This window comes from Ailuropoda melanoleuca, chromosome 8 (assembly GCF_002007445.2).
Source record: "Ailuropoda melanoleuca isolate Jingjing chromosome 8, ASM200744v2, whole genome shotgun sequence".
Lineage (NCBI taxonomy): Eukaryota > Metazoa > Chordata > Mammalia > Carnivora > Ursidae > Ailuropoda > Ailuropoda melanoleuca.
In genome coordinates, this window is record NC_048225.1 from 30,303,116 (window position 1) to 30,321,374 (window position 18,259).

The 18,259-nt window shown below is 36.5% G+C and overlaps 1 protein-coding gene across 4 annotated transcripts in view; it reads right to left on the reverse strand.

Annotated features, from left to right (window-relative positions):
- Positions 1 to 231: 231 nt before the first annotated feature.
- Positions 232 to 18,259, reverse strand: part of ARHGAP42 (Rho GTPase activating protein 42) — a 270,455-nt gene continuing 252,427 nt past the window's right edge. For all 4 annotated transcript variants that reach the window (XM_034666127.1, XM_034666126.1, XM_034666125.1 and 1 more), the window contains 7 exons: positions 18,024 to 18,183; positions 16,695 to 16,839; positions 14,958 to 15,338; positions 14,426 to 14,582; positions 12,434 to 12,496; positions 5,476 to 5,555; positions 232 to 5,045 (listed from right to left, as the gene is read on the reverse strand). In XM_034666127.1, the coding sequence (XP_034522018.1) occupies positions 4,957 to 5,045; positions 5,476 to 5,555; positions 12,434 to 12,496; positions 14,426 to 14,582; positions 14,958 to 15,338; positions 16,695 to 16,839; positions 18,024 to 18,183 (1,075 nt within the window). In that variant the 3' untranslated portion in view covers positions 232 to 4,956. The remainder of the gene's footprint in view (positions 5,046 to 5,475; positions 5,556 to 12,433; positions 12,497 to 14,425; positions 14,583 to 14,957; positions 15,339 to 16,694; positions 16,840 to 18,023; positions 18,184 to 18,259) is intronic.

Below are 18,259 nucleotides of genomic sequence, written 5' to 3' on the forward strand. Positions count from 1 at the left end.
CAGCTCTCAGTGTGGTGATATCAGACTTTAAGCATAAATCATGTGCAGTTAGCGTTCTCTGTAAAAAGATAAATGAAAATGCAAAGCCATATATAAAACTTCTAACATGCTGCCATATAGAAAACAATGCACACTTTTAATCTAAGACACTGAATGGGTTTAAGGCAAAGTTAGGCTACTCTCAACCCTGTAAAGAGTGAAGACCAAAGGAAACACTGCTGAAAGATGGCAGATGGTACAAGGGGAGAAAGCGGTCATCTAATTAGGTGGTGTCAGCACCTTTGTCCTCCACCCCCCTCCATCACTTAAATTCCTAACATAGCCCTATACACGAACACCTTGGATGATGGATATTAATGTTTGTCATAACTATAAATGATCCCTGCCTTTTGGGACTCCTCAGTAAGCATACAGACTCTATTTCTCCCTCTAGTGCCAAGAAATGTTCAACCTCTGAACCTGTCATCTCTCTTGAGGGCCAGGAAGAGCAGTGATGACCTACTGGGTTCCCTAACTAATACAACAGCTTCTGAACACTGATCTAGAATATCAGATCAGTTTTCCGCCAATGGCTTACTGTGAGTGCTGTCAACATTCTTATTTGAAATTCCTGATTTAAACCTGTGGATGCAGCTGCCATAAAAAATGAAAAGTATTATTTATTGATCTGATCTTTTAAAAGTACATGTCACTTATAAGCGAGAGTTCATCTAAGATTACTACCAAGTAGAACTTGCACATTTGAAGCAGGGAGATTTTGGTGACAATGCATGGATACAGTGAATGTATCAACTAAGACTAGTTGATAAATACCTGGCAAAAAGTCTGTAGCTCAACAGAAGACAGCCAGGGCATAGACTATTTAGAAAGGTTAACTTCATTTGTAAAAATTGTTTTGATTTTGGAAGGTGACCAAAAAAGATAGGAACCAAAAGTAAATAGTAATTTTTACCATTATGGGAAACCTTTAGTCAAGTGCAAAATAACTTCTGAACAATAGTAAAGTCTCTCTCTTTTTTTTTTAACAGAAGATATGATTTGGGGGTCATACTCAGTGATGTTATTAGGTCATACATAGTAACAGCTGCAAATTACAAAGGTATTGTAAAAACAAAGAACAAAATCTAACTGTAAATGGTCTTACTGACTTACAAATCTGTAACTCAATAAAGTATAATTCAAGTGGGAGCTCTAAATGCTAATTAAGGCATCCTGAATACATAATTGAGGGGTATACTACAAATACAGTTTTTTGAAGGACAACTCTTAAGAGTCCTCTGAAGGACTCCTTTACACCAGCATCCATAGGAATGACATCCTTCTAATATCAGATATAGACACAGACCTGAAGGAAGAGCCTGGGAGTAATAAGGTGAATGAGGTTATCACCACAGGATTATGGTGCTAGACTTTTTTCCCCTTACCACCCAGTGGATTTTTCTTTTAACCTGGTGGATTTTTAAAAGGCATGCTGCAATATGTAAAACCAATTATCATAGAATTAGAATAAAAGTTATTATGTATCTTTATTTTTCCTACTTGGGAACTTCAATAGTTTGAAATTATAAAGTACATTTTTTTTCTCCACCATCCCTGAAAGAGCTAGCCAAGAAGCCATTGCTGAGAAACTTGGTTGTGCTCATTCACGTTACAAAGCACAGACAGCCAACACAACAACCAAAACCACTCAAATCCAACAAGAAGAAATGGCACTTCCTCATACTTCATGGACTTCACAGGAATACAAAGACTATTTTACTTTTCAAACATTTACACATAACACAAGAAAAGCCTTCAGTTAACTGACCAGTTTCTAAAAACTTGGTAGAGTTATGACATAACGAAAGAGTCACCTGTTAAATACATAAATGTTTTGTACTTGGAGATATTTTCACATAGTACACAAGATGATTAACTTAGACTTATCAATCTTTTCCTCACACTGATTATACCGTAAGTAGTGTTTAGGGTTGTCCACATTGTGCATTCTGAAGGTGTGCATGTGGCAATTCTAACATATCTTCACATCGTCCCTGAAAAGCTAAGGTTTCATTATTGAAATGCGGCTACAATTTTTAATGTGATCCTGTTTCAATGACTGCCGTTACCTTCTTGTGCAATTAATATTGCATGTAATTTAGAGCACATGTCTTGATTTTCTCAATGCTCATAAATACCTTATCTGTAGGAAACATATTCTTAAGGAAAATCAGCTTTAGGCTATCTTCAGTATATGGCCATGACCTACTTATACATGTAATTAATATGAAGGAAAAAGGACCATACCCATGAATCTATAATGTTAAAACTGCAAAAAGAAGTACAATTTGAACAAGCACTTGTACTTCTATTTCAAAAAAGGGATCACAGTAAGTAATGCCACAATAAATGTCTCACTATGAGAAAGGAGAGCGGGGCTTCACATCCATGTCTTATACAGCAAACCTTTAATTCCTTACTGATCATCACTGGAATTAGCTCTCAGACAACTCAGAGAAAGGAACACTCTGGTCTGTGTTAAAATGAAGGTTGAGATTTCTCTATGCAGCAGCAAGTGAAGTAGAATTCTGAATCTTTCTTTGGAGTCAAGTTGGTCTTTGAAAGAAAATCAATTTGCCATTAAGAGGTTCTAATCTAGTAGTATGCCAGATGATGGCAAGGGTGTTTAAAACTGAGAGTGTCAGATAAGCTAAGGGATGAGTACATTGGAAAAACTACCTTCTGTTCCAGCAGAGAGTAGTCAGGGTGTCAGCAATGCTATTATTACTAGAAAGGGCCAACAAGGATCTAGAGACCAAAAAGCTCTAGCAACACCTGATTATAAGTATACAAATATCAATAGCAGGAGGTAAAAAATAAACATTTATCAGATTTTTTCATTATATTAACTAATTTTTACAACATTAAATATTTTTCATTCCTTTATTTCAATGTACTGATACTTATTTCTGGTTGTGACTCTGCCTACTGTTATTCTTTTTAAGTTCTAATCTAATAATATTCCATTTTTAATTTTAAAAGCATGAGTGTTCTAAGGCATAGTTGTGTGTATATGTATGCAAATATAATTTAACCTGTTAACTCCAGAAACATTCATTTAAAGTAGAAGAAATTGAGACTACAGATTATATTATCACATAAAAAGAGTTTTATGCAGTCAATACCTGAGTGTCTGTACAGTGGAGAACTCCGAAGTAACAAGTAAAAAATTATGGCCCAGTGGACCAGTGCTGTGGCAGGCAATGGTAAGCAACCAGCTTTTTGGAATCTTGAGGAAAAAGGCTCTTTGCCACATGCAGATATTTATAGAAATAATATTTTAGAATAATTGAAATAGAAATAATAGAAACAATGGTTGATGCATGACCAGATGTTGGTGATATATTTAAACTGGTAGTAAATACCTACTTCTATGTTCTATAAATTCAGTGACTTCTTAATAAAGCTGTAAATTGAAAGGCATAAAAGAAAATCATGTACAGATTTCATTCCTGCTAAAGGTGATTAAATGATTTTAAATTCTGTGGTTCAGAATGATTTAAGAATCCTGTATCTTTATGTTTGGTGTCTACTGCAATTAAGTATAGAATTTAAAAGGCATAGTTTCTCTACTAGTGTCTTTAAAAAACATCTTTATCATTTGTACAAGAATTCCTCAAAAGCCAAAATTAAAATTAGATAACAATAAAATATGTTGACACTTTACAGTGTTACAAGTAGAATTCAGGCTGCATGCCTTAAAACTACACTTTTTAAGTTTTCCTATTATTTTAGTTCTATTTTGTGATGCCAATATAATGCCACTAGCAGATGATATGTGCATATGACTTATGTTAATGTCGTAAAATTATATGTTATGTGTTTTTATTTATATGTTAATGTAGTAAAATTTCATAAAATCCCCAAATTATAGTTTTATACATCCTCTTAACCAGGTGTCAGCAAACCAAGACCCATGAGTCAAATCTGGCTTGCTGCCAGTTTTGTATGGCTCATCAGCTAAAATATTTTTATTTTTAAATGGATTTTAAGAAGTTAAAGAAGGATGACGTGCCAGGACATGTGAGAATTTTTATTTTCAAATTTCAGGGTCATAAATAAAGTTGTACTGGCACTAAGCCATGTTCATTTGCTTATTCATTGTCTATGGGTGCTTTCTGCTACAATGGCAGGGTTGAGTATTGTGGTGAAGACCTTCAAGGTCTGCAAAACTCCCAAATATTTACTATCAGGCCTTGACAGAAATAGTTTGCTAATCCTTGCTATGCCCATAGAAGGTGTCTGGAATGCTGAATGGAGTGTTTATGTTGAAATCAGTGTATGACTTAATTTGATTTCATTTATAGACATCATATACATTATTCCTTTTGACTATCATCATCTACTTGGTAAACAAATAAAAATAATCTTATGTTAAAGAAAAAAAAAACTTATTCCTTGAAATGTTTAGGACCAGCAAAACAATCATATATAAAAGAAGTAAATTCTTAAGAAAAAATAATAAATGAACAATTTAAATTACATTTTTAAGTAATGATTTCAAGGTTCTTCAGAGAATGCCAGACAGTAAAGGGCATACCTTAAAACACTTACAGCAAATTTCTAGTTTCCAAATATCTGGGATATAGTACTTAACACAGTATTTGAGATTCTACAATTGTTATGGAAGAGACAACGTGCAGAGTTACTTATTAGAAAAAAACAGGGGAAGAAAGATTTTAAAATAAGAAACCAGTCAAGAAGTAAAAAATTAAAAAAAATGGCATGGCAAGCAGTTTAAGCATTTTTTTTTTCTTTTCAATTTATAGGGAGCTACATAGTCTGCTGGTGTAGAAATTTGATAGAAATTTACTTTTCATTTAGTGGGCTGATTCTCATATCTGTGTCAGATAAAATCATAGTGCTTATTATTGTTACCATGGATACCATGAAGATACTGCCATCCACTAAACAGTATTAGAGGAAGACAACATAATTTTCTGGAACTAGTCCTGTTTTGCCTTCATAAGTTGCTTTTAACCATCCTGGTTCCACTGATGGGTACACTGACAAAAAATAAAAAATAAAACAAATGTGATTCAATCAACATTAGCCTCAAATAATTATATAGATAAATGGGTAAAAATCCACATCAGATTGCATATATACACTCAAGTTGTCAAAACAATGTCACAGCACATTTAAGACTGGAAATGTCCTTTGCATTCATGTAACCAATTTTTCCTCCTCCCCAATCCCGCCCAGCCTTCTATCTTTCCCATCTACCCCATCCCTTCTTCCCTCTGCCTCTCTTGAATACACAGGAAGAAACCGGGCTGTAGAAGAATTTGATGCATTCACTTGTACACGTTATGAGAGGCAGAGCTTGGACTAGATTCTGAGTCTCCTGGTTTCTATTTTAGCTTCTATTCCGTACACTATTCCTTCATCTTCCCCATGATAATCAACTTAAGCGAAGGGAATGGGTATACTTACCATTAGAAAATATCGCCCCCTGTGGGAAGGAAAGCTCATGGCTGTGCTCTGCTTTACAAGAGTACATGGCTTTGGCTTGGCTGAAAGAGCAAAAAGCAATTTATAAAATCCACAACACTCAAGTATATTTATACTTCAAGTTATTCTTAAAAAATGATATTAGTTCTTAGTTGTAAGAGTATAATATACATAAAACACACACGTAAGTGTGCATAAGAGCATTTTTCACAAACTGAATATATTTGTGTAACCAGATCAAGAAATCAAACATTGACAGCACACTAAAAACCCTTCTTGTGTTTCCAGGAAATGTCCCCAAGGGTAATTAACCTGGTTTATAACAGCACAAAGTGGTTTTAAAGAATATTATTATATAATAATTAGTATGCTGGCAAACAGGCTCATTTTTACACATATATAGAAATTCATAGGTACCCTAAAGCTTTTTCTGCTTTCTTTTCAGACTATCAGAAGTGAGACCCCAAAATTGAAGGCTTACAGAGTATAGTAAATAAATTACGTGGGCATGATACAAGAAAAACAATAGGATACACTGATGCGAAATGGCAACCAACAATAGCCTGATGACAGATGGAAGCTTTGCAAACCAGAGCCTACACCCATCTCCTAAAGTAGGATGCCAACATTCTTATGAGAATTCAGACTCAATGTAACCAGATACTCTAGTTTCTTAAGAGAAGCCAGAATTTCAGAGTTTTATATGCGATCTATTTTAAAATATTTGAGCCTACACTAAAAAGCCATCAACTGTGGCTGCTCATCAAGTCGCAAGTCACCTTTATTCTTCAACATCCAATTACCTGGGCAATACAATGTGCAAGTTATCCGGACTTCACCTACTTCTCACCATCTCTATCACAACCAGAGTCCAAGCTAAAATCATTTTTGGTGTGGCTCACTAAATGGCTTCCTACCTTTCTAAATCCTCAAGGCTTCCTATTTTGTTTCCTTACAATCCATTCTATACAGAGCAGCCAGGGGGCATTTTGATAAATGTTCTGATGATCATGTGATGACTGCATTATTTCCCTGAAAACAACCATTGGTTTCTAACTCTAGCCTCCACACTATACATAATCAGGTCCCTGTCAGCATCTCCTGCTTCTTCTGTACCTGCCTCTGCTCACCTACTATACTCCAGGCACACTGGCCTGCTTTCACCTCCTCAAACATGCCAAACTCATTCCCACCTCAGGACTATCAGGGCTTTGCCTCGATAGCATCAGCAAGCAGTGTTTGCTATCTACAGCTCTCTCAAAGAGCAGTGTAATATTATTATTTCATTTCCCTGCTGGAAATAGATGCTGGGTCTTATTCCCTTACACTCCCAGAATGAGACTAGGTCATTTATACTGGAGTTCCCAAACAGATATCTGAAAATTAGAAAATTAAAAATTAGAGAAAAATTAGGTTCCTTCCCTCAGAATCTATTTCATGAGATGAGTCTCAGGCTGTACTTTCAGAAAGTTCGCTAGTACAGCCTGCAGCAGGCAGACTTAGAAATGACTACTAGCCCAATGCAACATGATCTAAGGAAGAATTGAGGAAGTACAGGTACCCAGAGAAAGACAGGGCTCTACACTAAAGAGCCATGTTAGGGCACCTGGGGGGCTCAGTCAGTTAAGTGGCTGCCTTCAGCTCAGGTCTTGATCCCAGGGTGCTGGGATTGAGCGCCACATAGGGCTCCTTGCTCATCAGAGAACATGCTTCTCCTTCTCCCCCTGCCTGCCGCTCTGCCTACTTGTGCTCTCTCTCTCTCTGTCAATTTTTAAAGATTTTATTTATTTATTTGACAGAGAGAGACAGCCAGCCAGAGAGGGAACACAAGCAGGGGGAGTGGGAGAGGAAGAAGCAGGCTCCTAGCGGAGGAGCCTGATTGGGGGCTCGATCCCAGAACGCCGGGATCACGCCCTGAGCTGAAGGCAGACACTTAACGACTGCGCCACCCAGGCGCCCCAATCTTTTTTTTTTTTTTTAAAGAGCCATGTGTATGTGTGTGTATATGCATGCATGCACATGAATGTGTTTGAATGGGTGTGTTGGTTGACATGGTGTGGGTGTGGGGGAAGAGGATAATACCAAGTTATGAAGACTTCTAAGAACCAGAACATGGTAATCTTAAATAGAAAGAATATTAGTTTTTCCTATAAATCTTCCAGTCAATTATAATCATTTAATCTAATATAATTTGGGATAATTTGATCTGATATAATCTGATGTCTGATGAAATTGAGGGTTCCAGAGCCATTTCTCTAAAAATATGTAAAGATTTTTCAAAAAATCAAATCTTCTAACAGCAAAAATTTCCCTCTAATATTAAGTCTTTCTGCTTTGAATCATTAGGAGATGCATAAGGTAACAATTTTCAGTTATAGGAATCAGTAAGATATAATATCCTTACAATGATATAATTTTTAAAATTATACTCTAAATGCAACCAAACTATTTTTGTTAATATTTCAGACATGAATGTTCTCTCTATAGTGTTTTATGGGATTTGATAGCAAGGGGGAGGCATGTAAAATAATTACATTACTAAGTAAATGGATATTATTAAATGTGTCAAAAATACATAGCACAAAATATTATCTGTCATGACTTTTCAATTATCTGTGCATATGACTAGACAGGTATAATTTTCTTCTGCTGAGATCTGTAACTACAGGTGTTAACTCAGCAGAGAGCTTTGATGATTTAATGTCACTGTCTGTGACAGTGAAGTTTTCTCTCCAGGTGCTAATGCTTCCTCTTTTACTGCCTTGGTATATTGACGATGTGAAAATAACACTGTCACCTACTGAGTCTCTCTTCAGAAGATCCTGATATCCTTTGAAAAGAATTTTGAAATCTTGCTTCTTATTGCATGGGAGAGTAAGGTAATGGCACTCAGCATCCTGAAAGCCATTTTTTCCCTTATCATCCAGAGGATGATCTGTTCACAAGACCCATTCTTAATACTACATGCTATTACTGATGTACTCATCAGTACAAAGTATCAAAACAAAGGTTTGATAGGGTGAGTGTCCAAAATTCACAATATACTCTTTTTGTATGAAGGAAAGAAAGATGCATACAGATAGAGTTAAAAAGATGCCAAAGTAGTAACATACAGAAAAGCTAAAAATAAAAAAAATCACAAACTAAGTCTTCATCAGAAGATTTAATAAATGAATACACACCAATCCAATACCAATACAGCACTAGGCAGATACTACAAATAGTAAAGCAGATGAACACATGACATGAAACAGTGCTAGCACATAAGGCAAATACTTTACAAAAAAATTTGTCCTTGCAAGACCCCTAAATTGCCCATGACTCTTGACAATAAATACTGCATTTGCATTTTGGTCACTGGTTGGAGATTTCTTAAATTAGTCACATGTTCCTTTCTTAGGCTTCTGTCAATAAATACTGGCTGTTTCTGGCTTGGATGTCTGAGCATTGAATGCCTCAATGCTAAAGAACTCCTATGGGAGCTTGTAGTTAAAGCTGCTTATATCAAAGGCATGTGTATTGCAACTCCATTGAAAATGAAGTGAAAACATAACAAAGTATTTTTTTTTTTTTTTTTTAGAGAGAGAGAGAGAGAATGTTTGCATATGTGTGAGCAGTCAGGGCAGGGGCAGAGGAAGACAGAGAACGAGAAAGAGAATCTCAAGCAGGCTCCACACTCAGAACGGATCCTGACTCGGGGCTCAATCTAATGACCCTGAGATCATGACCTGAGCTGAAATCAAGAGTCTGATGCTTAACCGACTGAACCACCCAGGTGCCCCAATAACTACGTCTTTTTAAGTTAAAAATGTGTATTTTATTTGTTTATCTAACAATTTTGTTGAGTACCTTTCCTGTGTTAGGCACTATGTTGGAACAGTGAATACCACCTTCAGGGTTCCTTTTCTGTGTTTATCACAGAGGAGTGAGTGGTTCACAAAGTATAGTCAAGAGGAAGTTGGATGGATGGGCAGATGGGACCCTGAGAGGACATTGCTCTGATAGCAAATGAAGTATATATGAGAATCCATTTATTTCCTATTATGCCATATATTAAAGAGGTCTGTAAAAATGTAAAATAATGTAACTCCTTGTATTAGAAAATATTTTTCATAAAATTTGTTATTTATGCTAATATGTAATGGCCTTTAAAAAATATTTGTAAAAAATACTGTATTAATGGTGCTTTGGTGGGATTAAGGAAAAGAGGTGTCCGTTCTTGAGCTCTCAGCAGTCACCATCATTAAGGAATGGAAGCAGATTGGAGCATGGCCACAACAGAGGAGAGGGCCTCCTCTTCACAACCTCCTAAAAAAGCCACTGGAATGATCTGCTCAACCGTATCCATGAGTAGATTACCCCTTTGCCCAATGACTCTGCAGTAACTCCTGGAGGTGTTACTTTCTTGTTACTCAAAGCCATCCACTGAAGTCTCCCACTTGGTCTCTTTCCCAAACATGGCTAGTCATCCTACTACCCACTACTGGTTCTATCATTCTTCAAGATCCAATTCAAGGGTAACCCTGAACTCCCTAGAAAGAAAGCAAAATAAGCATTATAGGAGGTTAGTGAGGGAAATGCCCTCAATTTCTATGTGTTGTTCACTTGTATTTAATGGTATAAAATAGTATCAGGTGACTGTTAATAGTTAATGATTAAGTACCATTGATGTATTAATTAGAAACTTGAATATCTTAAGCAAGCATTTTAAATGGTAACAATAATAGTTACTATTGTAGACCATCTACAGAGAACTCACCAAGTACTCAAAATACATTACAGTGTACATTTACAACAATTTGTCAAAAGAATTATGACCTTCATTTTATAGATGAAGAAAACAGATTTCCTAAATATGTCACTCCAAGGTTATTATAACTAGGAAGTGGTAGACCAAGAATTTAAACATGGGTCTCTCTGACCCTGACTTTGGTTGTGCTCCACTGTGCCTGTCTCTTGGTGAAAAGTTCTGACACTGTCAACAAATGCTGTGGAATTGTTGACAAGTAAAGACTCCAACCTTTAGTGCACTGAGTGAGCTCTAAGTTTATGCTGACAGCCACTAGAAGTTGATTTAGAGTATAACTTAGGAGCATATTAAAAATGCAAAGGTTGGTTGTTGAACATCTGAGTATATGACAGTGCTCTGATTTACTTCATTAATAGCTTCTTTTCTTAAAGCTTTTAAAAGATTAGCTCTGATCCCAGAACTTGAGCCCTTAACAGATTGTTTAGAACTTCATAATAAAAGGGCTCCACCTAGTGGAGCAATTCAACTATATAGCAAGATAGAAGTAGCAAAGTTAAGTCCCTTACACTAAGGCCTAAAAATGATGATAGTTTCAGAGAAATGATGTTTGCTCTGACATGCACAGTACCTAGTTTTCACCATGCTTTAATAAAAAGGAAGAAGGTGAAGATACCATGGATGGTGGTAAAGTAAATGCAAGTACTCTGGGATTTGTTCATAAGTTCAATGCATTGACCAACATCCCAGTAAGATACCAAAGTAGCTCTACTCTGTGAAGTCAAAAACATTAATACACAAAGACCAGTGCTAGGCCTTGGGAAAAAAACAAAACAAAACAGAATGTGAAGGTCAATGTTAACCCTACTAACTAGAACAAGCCCAACATTGCATAGGTATTTAATAAACACTTTCTAAAAAAAGTCCACATACTTCAAAAAGGTCAATAAAAATTCTATGGTTGAATACTTTTTAAAAATTTTAATTCCAGTATAGTAAATATTAGTTATCATAATATTAGTTATATTAGTTGTAGATGTACAATATAGTGGTTGCATAACTTTTAAAATAACTATACAGTGATACAATTAATTGTGATTCCTTTTCTTCATAGCCTTGATTATCCAAACATGGGAAGCTCAAAATTGCCTTTGTAAATCCAAAGGAAAAATCAAAGTTTGTTCTTCAAGTGCTCTCATTTATATACTCTTTCAATAGCAAGCATTTATTGAATGACTCAGACCTGTTGCTGATGGTAAAACAAAACAAAAAAACCAAACATACCAAAATATTAAAGAAATTCCATTATTTCAGACATATTCAAACTAAAAATCAAAGCCCTTCTCACGTGGATGAAAAGATCAATTCGGAACAGGAGGAGAGGAAAGCAAAACCTTAGAAGCAAGCACATTATTAGCAACAAGAGGTAACAATCTGCGTCCTTTTAACAGAGAGGAAGGTAAAATCTGGGAAACCTGAATAAAGAACTGTACTAAAAAAAAAGAGCGGCTTAGGCCAATCAGCTCTACAGCAACACAGTGGCCATTAAGAATAAGCATATTTTTCAGTGCATGCTCATAAAGCTTCTTTCAGAAAACGTTCTATAACTTTTAAAAGTTAAGAATATACTTTTGAGGCACACCTGGATGGCTCAGTTGGTTGGCATCTGACTCTTGGTTTTGGATCAAGTCGTGATCTCAGGGTTTAGATCAAGTCCTGAGTCTAGCTCTGTGCTCAGCAGGGAGTCAGCTTGAGAGTCTTTCTCACCCTCTCCCTTTGCCCCCCGCCCCCACATTCATGTGCATGCTCACTCGCTCTCTCTCAAATAAATTAATAAATCTTTAAAACAAATTTAAAGAAAAAGAATATACTTTTCAAAAGTTTCCAGAAATTGTCATCAAAAGAGTTTTTGTCATGCCAAGAGTTACAGCAACTTGTATCTTTCAGAAAACTTGTTTAGAACCCTTCCTTTGTGAAGATTTTAGTAAATGAGGCATCACTGGAAGAGTCTGAGAGGCTAAATGCTCTTTACAGACATGACCTTTTGTCCCTCTGAAGACAGTGGGTGTGGATTTGACCATCTACAGACCTGTAGGTCAGAGCAGTCAAAGATGACCCAACATGTCAACAAAAGACAACAATGTCACCACTTCTATTTATTTATTTTTTACATTAAAGTTTTCGAGAACTTACCGCCCAGTAGAAACCAGCTTAAGTGAACCAACATTTTCAAACAGTTGGGCTTTTGCTGCCACACTGAAAAATAATTTTAAAATGCAAGTTCCATTAAAATCAATCAGAAAATCATTCAGTTCAAAGTATAATTTGGGGTTATCAGTTAACACAACCAAAAACAATTAGTTAAGAACTAGCTGCAAAATTTGACCTGAATTTTAATTGTTTTAAGCTTTAATGTGGAAGAAATTTTTAGATATAGTCTCCAATTCACAGAGTAGCAGATGTAATAAACCTATAGCTACCTCCCCTGGGGATTTTACTGTCCTCATCTTTTCTACTTCAGAAAACTGTGGGAGCAGTAAAAAAGAACATTTTCTCCCCACCCAGCTTTTGGCAGTGATTATTGACTCCTGTGGAGCCACAGGGAAGAATCAAATCATCAAGACAAAAGAATTGTTGTTCATTCTAATAGCTCAGACAAAACTAACTCTAAAAGGTTTCTTTTCTTTCTTTCTTTCATTTTTTTTTTTTTTAAATATCTGAACATAGTTCTTAAAGTGAAAAGAGGGAACTCTGAAAATACGGCCAATAAATACATTTGTGGATTTAAATCACGGGAGGCAGGGCATGATCTACTTGAAAAAGTGAGACTATATTAAAACTAAGGCACCCTGGGGTAATTAGAAAAGTTTCTATACTTACCAGAAGAGAGCATCAAATTCTGTGAATGATGTTTTAAATTAGATTTTTAAAGTGTATCTTATTTCTTTAATTGACAAACTTTTCTCCCAGAGCCTAGCCAGTTGATAATATGAAGGGTCATTTTACACCTAATACAGAATATATATTCTCTCAAGTTTAATTTCTACTTCATCAGTACAATTACAAAACAGAAGCAAATCTTCTCTTTCCCTCACATAGGATGGAATCTATATTCTCCTATCTCCCTTGACATATTGGCTTAAAATGTGTTCTCCCTGAATGGCTAGAACTATACACACTGCATAGTATACAGGTTTATAAATATAGTATTTGTCTATATAGTGGTAGTTGGATTTCTGACCAATAGAGATAATGTATGTCAAATACCCTCTGTAATCAAAAGGTTCTTGTCAAAGAAGGTGATGAACGAATGGATTTAAGATACTGTTCCTACGGAAACAGGCTTAGCAAAATGCCTTACTGGACTTTAAATGGATAATTAACTTTCCTTAACTTTCCTAATATTAGTTCTCATTATCTCTAAAACGAGGATTCTACTACCTACTGTGGAGGGACATGAAGGACATTAAGAGAACACATGTAAAGGTGCCCAGTAATTGCTCACATAGCATTTGAAAAGCTCAGTAAAACTCAGGAAAATAAAAATGGGTTAAAAACTTTCCTTTTTAGATTTTGCTTACTTCTTTATCCAAGTTCCTGTTTTCTCTTCTTTGTCCCCTTCCTATTTGCATCCATGTACTCTATCCTATCTGCCTTTACATTTCTGGGTCTCTTGTTAGAAGTACTCCCTTTCACCTTTCATGCTCCTTGTTTTCCATGAACCTGTTTAAATCCGTGAATACTCACATTGCGGAGACAGATAATGGAGAGGAGAGAAAACAAACTCTCACAATGTAGAGAGCAGTTGCATTTCTAATAAAGAGGTGGGGGAGGTGGGATCTGGGCAGTTGGCTCAGCTGAGAGGCAGATGTCTAGCTTTTACAAAATGTCTAGTTTCAAAGTCCAAGACTACTGTATTATACATCTATTCTCATATCTTTAAATTAAGTCATAGCTCTGCTTGTAAGGCAAATACCTGAAATCGTATGTGTGTGGAATATATGTACCTTAAGCCTACTCTAATTGGTACATCATTGTAGAAGAGGACAGGGTCCTACAGAAGTTGACTGTTCCCACACTACAGATGAGGCATTCAGCTGTGGGACTCCTAAGGGTTCTTTTGGACATACTCAACTCCTGTGTATCCCTGGAAGATACACCAAATGCAAACTCTCTCTCACTTACACAGAGCCAGGTCGCTGGTAGCCATTGCTTGAGGCAGTGTCTAGCCTTAACCTCCTGCACATTTTTGGAGGCAGGTCTGGGTTTGGTGGGGCTTTGGGCATCTCTTTGGAACCTACAGAAGTTAAGCTTTGAATGGATCCACTGTAGCTCTTGCTTCCTAAAAAAAAAAAAAAAAAAAACCCAAGAAAACAGGCAAGGTGCTATCAGACAAAATAACAGCAGTAACACAGTACATGTGCATAACAAAAGGAAGCATTTTTCTCTAAGCTCAAATGAGAAGGTACAGAATGTTCTTTGAGCATAGCAGCCCATCACTCAGGGAGATCACAATCTACAGTAATCACAAAAACATCACCTTACAGAGATGGAAAGATTCACGAAAAAAGTCACAGTGCACAGTTTTAAAAATCCTAGCTCAGGAACAGCACTGTTAGCCCCTTCACCATTAACTTTACCCTCCTTAATCATGCTGAATGACCCAGCAAGTGATACAGAGACAATGACGTTTTACATAAGCTCAAATCTGGTTTACCTTCAGCTGCAGAGATGGATGTGAGAGAGGAAGCTGAGGCTCTTTTCAGTCCTGAAAGCCCATACAGCCCTTTCTTGACCAGGTCTATGGGTGGGGAAACATCCCCTGGGCTGGTGACGGAGGCAACACTTTGACAATCTGATTCTGCATCTGTTTTGGTTGCATCCTCTTTAGAACTTGATTCAGGACTAGTTGTCCAGAGTCCAAGGCTTTTCTGTCCATTGGAAGGTGATGGGGATACAATCCAAGGAATCCCTCCAGATTTCTCCCTGGGCTGGCAGGAAGCAGACTTGGTTGTGCTGTTTTGTTCAGAGGAGTGAGAGGAGAGTGACTCAATGCTCCCCATGGGTGTGCTGTCTGGGCTGCTGCTATAAGAGTCACCTGAGTGGGAACAAGAAAACAACAGTGGCTCTCTACTAAGAACAACACAACCAAAACCTTTCCATTATCCAGCTCACATGTGCTCAGTGGCCACCTGATCCCACTGAAGTGAGAGGCCTGTACCCAGTATGGAAAACCATCGTCAGTTCTGGACAAAGGCTTTAAAACATACATTTCAACCTAGTGGATGCATTTTTCAATACTATTCAAGGAAGATTTTATATGTACCCTGACCCTAAGAAATAATGTTACTTCTTGAAGGATTAGTGAGTTGACTTGAATTTGGACAAAATTTGCTTCTGGGGACACCTGGGTGGCTCAGTCAGTTAAGTGTCCAACTCTAGATCTCAGCTCAGGTTTTGATCTCAGGGTCATGAGTTTGGGTCTTGCATTGGACATAAAAAAAATTGCTTTTGAAAAAGAACTCACAAGTAACAGAAATAAGATTCTTTGGTGACATTACAAGAGATCAATGGAAGGAGGGATGTTAAAGATATGTTTTTGCCTTTTGTAATTTTCCTGTTAGGTGATTCTGAGTTATAATGCATCTGAGTCCTCCTTCATTTAAAAGCACCAGTCAGGTCAGATGCAAATTAGAAGCCACTCATATTTTTAAAAGAAAGGAATTTTTTCTCTTCCTCCCAAGAATATAGCAATGTAAGAAACTGCCTATTGAACTGAATTATTTTTTAATGTTCCTGAAAGTAAGGTTTAAGAAAAAAATGAGAAAAACTGTAATAAAATATTCAAACATATCTAAAGTAAAAATTAGTGTTTTCTGTTAAATACTGACTGTGAGAAAACATTGAGGGGCTTGAGAGTGTAAAATAAAATGACACAAGTTTCACACCCACTGTGGGCTCAAGCTGCCACCCACTTTGCTGTGGGGCTTGGTTCAGAACAGTAAGTTAGTGATAATGTGTAGTGTGGTTTTTCTTTTTATTTCTTTTCTCTCCCTCTTTCAGACACTCTGATACCAAAGAGATGATGCTTTAAGGACATAATGTGAAAAGAAGAAAGAAAATGACTGCTTTAGCCAGACTTTTTCTTGCTTTCTTCTCTACTACTTTGACAATAGGACAAAACCTGCTACAAAGTAGCACTCAATGTACTTAACAGCAGTTGCAGAAAAAAAGGGCACTGAGCAAACTATTTTTTTTTCCTTTGTAGCAGTAATGAATTTGTTTGTTCAAGTATCTCATAACTATACTGAAAAAGAATATATAAATGGGAGGGGAGTGTCGGGGAGACAGTATCAGTAAAATCATCTATTTATTTCTACCCTAAGGTTGGTAAGGTGAGGTAAGGCTAAATCAAAGAATGTAGAAAGCATCTCCCTACAGCAGGCACACTTACTATCAGGTTCTGCCAAACATGGTGTATACCTCCCTCTGGGCTTCCGGGAACCTGTGGAGAGGCAGATTGCTCGTGTCCTTCGGGATCCAGATCGAGACTGAGGCTGAGGAAGAGGAATGTTTGGGTCTGGGGCAGTATGAAAAATCTACATAAAAAAAAAAAAATGGATAGAGGTCAATAAAAGGGGAAATTGCCATTTTCATCATAAAATGATATTTATGAGTTAATAAATAATCTTAGAACTATATGCTATTTAATCAGCTTCCTGGCAAAAAATGCTTGATACAAAAAAATATCCTATAGCAATTATAACTTTCTTTTCCACTTACACTGAGTAATGTCCATTCTCTGGGTTTTCTTTTCTATCTTCCCCAATTTCCCAACAATTAATTTCAGAAGATATTCCAATAATTTCAAATATGAATAAACATCGGTGTCAAGACATACTGACTCTTACTATTGTGATATTTTCTTTCTCACTTCATGCTGAACATAACCTGAAGGGAAGAGGCTCATTCTGTATCATTTCCCCAGCCAAGAAGTTTCTTGCTTTTCAGGAGAAGGTGCTGTCATGCTGTTGGCCCTGAGCTGTCTTGGAATGTGACAAGCTGCAGGGAAAGTCTGAGCACAGCTACAGGATACAGCCAGATGGTCATGGGTTGTGAGTGCTTGCAACCTTAGATAAATGAAGGATATTCTTCTACAGGCACCAAGAAGGGACCCAGGGAAGGAGAGGGCATAGTCATTCTCTCACAAGGACTAGAACAGGCATAAATGGATCACAAATGTTTTGACTTTCAATGGCTGGATTTACTTAACAATCCAATCACTTTGACTTTCCCAATTTCCCATTTCCACAGTTATTCTAAGATCTCAATCTTGTCAAAGAAACCATGATTAAAGACTCAGAGAAGACTTCAAGACTGTCCGTGGAATTCTTTTGTTTTATTGAGAATATTATTGCTGCTGTAAGTCTAATTCCAGAGAGGTAAAAAGGTTAAAACTAGACTTAATCACCAAGTGATTCTAACAAATTCTCTGAATATAAGCAAAAAATTCACTACATAAATACTTTTCAAGAGAATCTTGAAAAGTAAATGATGAAAAACGAAAGGAAACCATTTACCTGTTAGACTCTGAGAAGCCCTTAAAAACCAAACAAGAAAAAAAGAAATCAAAGTCCTCATGAAGAAGCATTTTACACAAAATGTACAAGACTGATACTTTATAAGAATCTGAGATCACAATGAACTGATAGATAATACAAGTGGAAAATTCCTTAAAAGCAAGGTACAAGATTTGATACTTCCACATGAAAATTCAGCTTACCTTTTCGTAGTGCTCAATCAGAATTTCAACCACAATATTCTGAAATTTAATATTCATCATGGCTGCCACAGTTTCTTCTTGTGCTCTCATTAGAGTTGGGCCAAATATGACACCAAGGTTTGAGACAGTCATGAGATTTTGTTGGCTGTGTAGTGATACTCTGCACATAAGAGCAATAAAAAATAACATAAGTTAAATGTTTAATAATTAGGAAATGTTCTCATTTATTAAATTTG